We start from the raw sequence: 3,825 nt of genomic DNA, 5'->3' as shown, positions 1-3,825 counted from the left end.
ACACGTTGGCTGAGGGCAGGGTGACATGGGGGGACACCTCATTCAAGGGCAGTGGGACGCGGGGGGACATCCCCATGGAGGGCAGAGGGACATGGCGGGGCGACACTGCATTCAAGGGCAGGAGGACATTGGGGGGGACACGCTGGTTGAGGGCAGTGGGACATGGGTGTGACATTCCCATTGAGGACAGAAGGACATGGGGGGACACCTTAGTCAAGGGCAGGGGACATGTGGGGACACTTATTTCAAGGGTAGGGGGGCAGGGGGAGGGACACCCTGATCGAGGGCAATAGGACATCCCCATTGAGGGCAGTGAGACATGGGGGTGACATCCCCATCGAGGGCAGGGGCACATGGGGAGACACCCCAGTGGAGGGCAGTGGGACACAGTGGGGACATGCTGGTCAAGGGCAGAGGGACATGGGGGGACACCTTAGTCAAAGGCAGTGGGACATGGGCAGACATCTCATTTGAGGGCAGGGGGACATGGGGGGACACCCCAGTCAAGGGCAGTGGGACATAGGAGGGAAATCCCCATCGAGGGCAGTGGGACATGGAGGGGACAGTCCCACTGAGGGCAGGGGGACCCTGGGGGGGACACCTCATTCAAGGGCAGGAGGACATGGTGGAGGACACACTGGTCGAGGGCAGTGGGACATGGGTGTGACATCCCCATCGAGGGCAGGGGGACACGGAGGGACACTTCATTCGAGGGCAGTGAGACATGGAGGGGACGCCCTGATCGAGGGCAATAGGACATCCCCATTGAGGGCAGCGAGACCTGGGGGTGACATCCCGATCGAGGGCAGTGGGACATGGGGGGGACCCCCCAATCGAGGGCACTAGGACGCGGCGGGGACATCCCCATGCAGGGCAGAGGGACCCCGGGCGTACACGCACACCCGCCCCCCGGGCAGAGCCCATCCCGGTGCCACCGCTCCCCGCCCGCCCCGGCCCGCCCCGTCTCCTCCGCCCCCCGCGCTCCCCGGGGCGGCCCGAGCGCCCCGGGGGGGGCCGGCTCCGTATAAAGGCGGGCGGGCCGGCCCCGAGCACAGCCCGCCATGCCGGCCCCGCCGCCCCCCGCCCGGCCCGGCCAGGCTTTCACCATCGCGGCGCTGCTGGGAAGCGCCTCCCCGGACCCCCGGGACCCCCGGCCGCTTCCCGGCCCCGCCGCCGCCCGCTTCCCGCCGCCCGCCGCGCCCCGGCCGCTCTGCAGCGCCTGCTGCGGGGCGCTCCCCGCATGGGCCGCCCGGCTCGGGGCTACAGGTACCGCCGACCCCCGGACACCCCTCCCTCCGGCTTTCCCGTGGGGACACCCCCAAATGGGGAGCCCTCCGAAGGGGATCTCTGCCAGGGGACCCACAGCTGCCTTTCCTGTAGGGACATCTCCAAATGGGGACCCCCTGCCAGGTCCCCACACCGGGACTTTTGGCCACCTCTCCCGTGGGGACATCTCTAAACAGGGACCCTTCCAAAGGGGATCTCATCCAGGGGACCCACAGCCACCTCTCCCATGGGGACAGCTCCAAACGGGGACCCCTCCTAAGGGCAGCTTGTCCTTGGGGACCCACATCCACCTCTCCAGTGGAGACACCCCAAATGGGGACCTCCTGCCCACTCCCCAAGGGGGACACTCTTGGCCACCTCTCCTATGGGGACATGTCCAAACAGGGACCCCTCCAATGAGGATCTTATCCGGGGGACCCAAGTCCACCTCTCCCATGGGAACATCTCCAAATGGGGACCTCCTGCCTGTTTCCCAATGAGGGACCTTTGGTCACCTCTCCCATGGGGACACCCCCAAATGGGGACTCCTCTCAAGGAGACCCCTTCCAATGGGACCCACATCCACCTCTCCCATGGGGACATGTCCAAACAGGGACCCCTCCAATGAGGATCTTACCCAGGGGAACCCAAATCCACCTCTCCCATGGGGACATCTCCAAATGGGGACCTCCTGCCTGTTCCCCAAGGGGGGACCTTTGGCCACTTCTCCAAAAATGGTGGACCTCACTCAATGGGACATGTTCTAGGTGGGGGCCTGTCTACGTCTCACATGGGGATGTCTCCAAACGGGGACCTGAATGCACTGTTCCCATGGGAACATCTCCGAATGGGGATGTCCTTCCGTCTCTCCAAGGGGAGGCCATTGGCCACTTCTCCAAAGCAGGGACCTCCCTTGCATGGGGACTTCTTCCAGGATGGGGACTTCTGTCCACCTTCCCATTTGGATGTCTCCAAATGAGAGACATCCTCTGTTTCCTCCTCCCAAGAGGATCTCTCCAGCGAGGACCCTCTTCTGCCCCTCTGGCTTCTCTCAGGGGGACATCTCCAAATTGGGGAGCTCCTTATACCTCTTTGTGGAGACCCCACTCCAAAGGGATTGTCTCCAAGAGGGACCTGTGTTCACCTCTCCAAGGAGATCCTCCCTATATGGAAGACCGTCTCCAAAGGAGACACCTCCAAATGGGAAGATCCTTTTTCCCCCTCCAAAAAAGGACCTTCCAAGGGGGGACCTCACTCTAAAGGGGACCTCTCCACCCTGCTCCCCCCGCTCTCTCTCTCACCTCCAGGCTTCCTGATCTCCAAGTGTTGCTTCCCCGCCGTCAAAGCCAAGCCCAGCAAAGCCAAGCGAGTCCGGACCATCTTCACCAGCGACCAGCTGGCCCGGCTGGAGAAGGAGTTTGCGCGGCAGCAGTACATGGTGGGCACGGAGCGGTGCCTGCTCGCCTCCTCCCTACACCTCACCGAAGAGCAGGTGAGCCCCACCACGTTCCATCTCTACCTGCCCCCACCAGCAGGTCCGAGGAGGGTCCCAAACCTGGGTGCCAATGGTTGGGACCTGGACAATGTCCCTCAGCCTGAGGCAGGAGCCCTGTGGGGTAGGAATTGCAGATAATTTACGTCAAAGGAGTGGAGGACCACACAGATGGGGAAACTGAGTCACAAAGTGGCTGTCCCAAGGCCACACGGAGGGGTTGAACTTGTGTCCAGCTTAAGGCTGGACCTTCTTATTAAGGTGGACCTTCTCCACCACAGGCAGGTCCCAGCTCACTAAGGCAGGCTCCGCTCCTGGGTTGCAGGGGACAGTTTTCCATCTTAGTGGGGACAAAGTGTGGCGGGGACCTCTGTCCTGGCCAGCTAGAGGACATCTGAGGCTGTGGGCACCTAAAGGTTTGGGTAGTGTCTGGGCATTGACCGAGTTCAGCAGACCATGAGGTCCATGGAGAAAACCAGGTTTGAAAGCCACGCTTTACCTCTTCCTAAGGTGAAAGTCTGGTTCCAAAACCGGAGGATCAAGTGGAGGAAACAAAGCCTGCAACAGCAACAAGCCCAACTGGCCAAAATGCGTTTGACCACCCCGCAGGGGAGCCCCGACTCGCAGAGCCACCACGGCAAGGAGGACGAGGACTTCGCGGTGGAGCTGGAGGACAGCCAGGAGGACACGGCCTCCTCGGGGCCAGCACCCACGCAGACTGTGACAAAAAGCTGCTGAATCGTCCCCTCGGGCTGCTTTTCCGTGTGTATTCCATGAACGTCTCATAGCTGGCAATGAGCGTAATCTAACATAAACGGGGCACCGATTATTTTTGCAGTGCAAAAATAAATTATTTATGCAAGTCTTGGGCTCATCTTTGCAGGAGGAGGAGCAACACCACCACCACGTGCCTGCATTGGCAGCAAGTGTTTGGTGGGGGGTTGTTCATGGGAGCAAGTCCTAGAGGTCTGAGGGACACTTGGACCCACAATCAGCCCCATAGCCAGGCTGGTCCCAAAGGTGCTGCGTGCTCAGATGCCTCCTCGTGCTCTAAAATAGCTCAGGAC

At 61.6% G+C, this 3,825-nt stretch overlaps 1 protein-coding gene across 1 annotated transcript; it reads left to right on the top strand.

Moving 5' to 3' along the window:
• The first annotated feature begins 1,061 nt into the window (after positions 1 to 1,061).
• On the top strand, positions 1,062 to 3,496 carry LOC135988732 (T-cell leukemia homeobox protein 3-like). The gene is made up of 3 exons (XM_065634898.1): positions 1,062 to 1,266; positions 2,574 to 2,758; positions 3,269 to 3,496. The coding sequence occupies exons 1-3, from the start codon at positions 1,062 to 1,064 to the stop codon at positions 3,494 to 3,496; spliced, it is 618 nt and encodes a 205-aa protein (XP_065490970.1).
• The last annotated feature ends 329 nt before the right edge of the window (positions 3,497 to 3,825 follow it).

Source organism: Caloenas nicobarica, chromosome 4 (genome assembly GCF_036013445.1).
Source record: "Caloenas nicobarica isolate bCalNic1 chromosome 4, bCalNic1.hap1, whole genome shotgun sequence".
In the NCBI taxonomy this organism is placed as follows: Eukaryota; Metazoa; Chordata; class Aves; order Columbiformes; family Columbidae; genus Caloenas; species Caloenas nicobarica.
The sequence above is the reverse complement of the archived record's forward strand: the minus strand, read 5'-3'. Positions and strand labels throughout refer to the sequence as shown.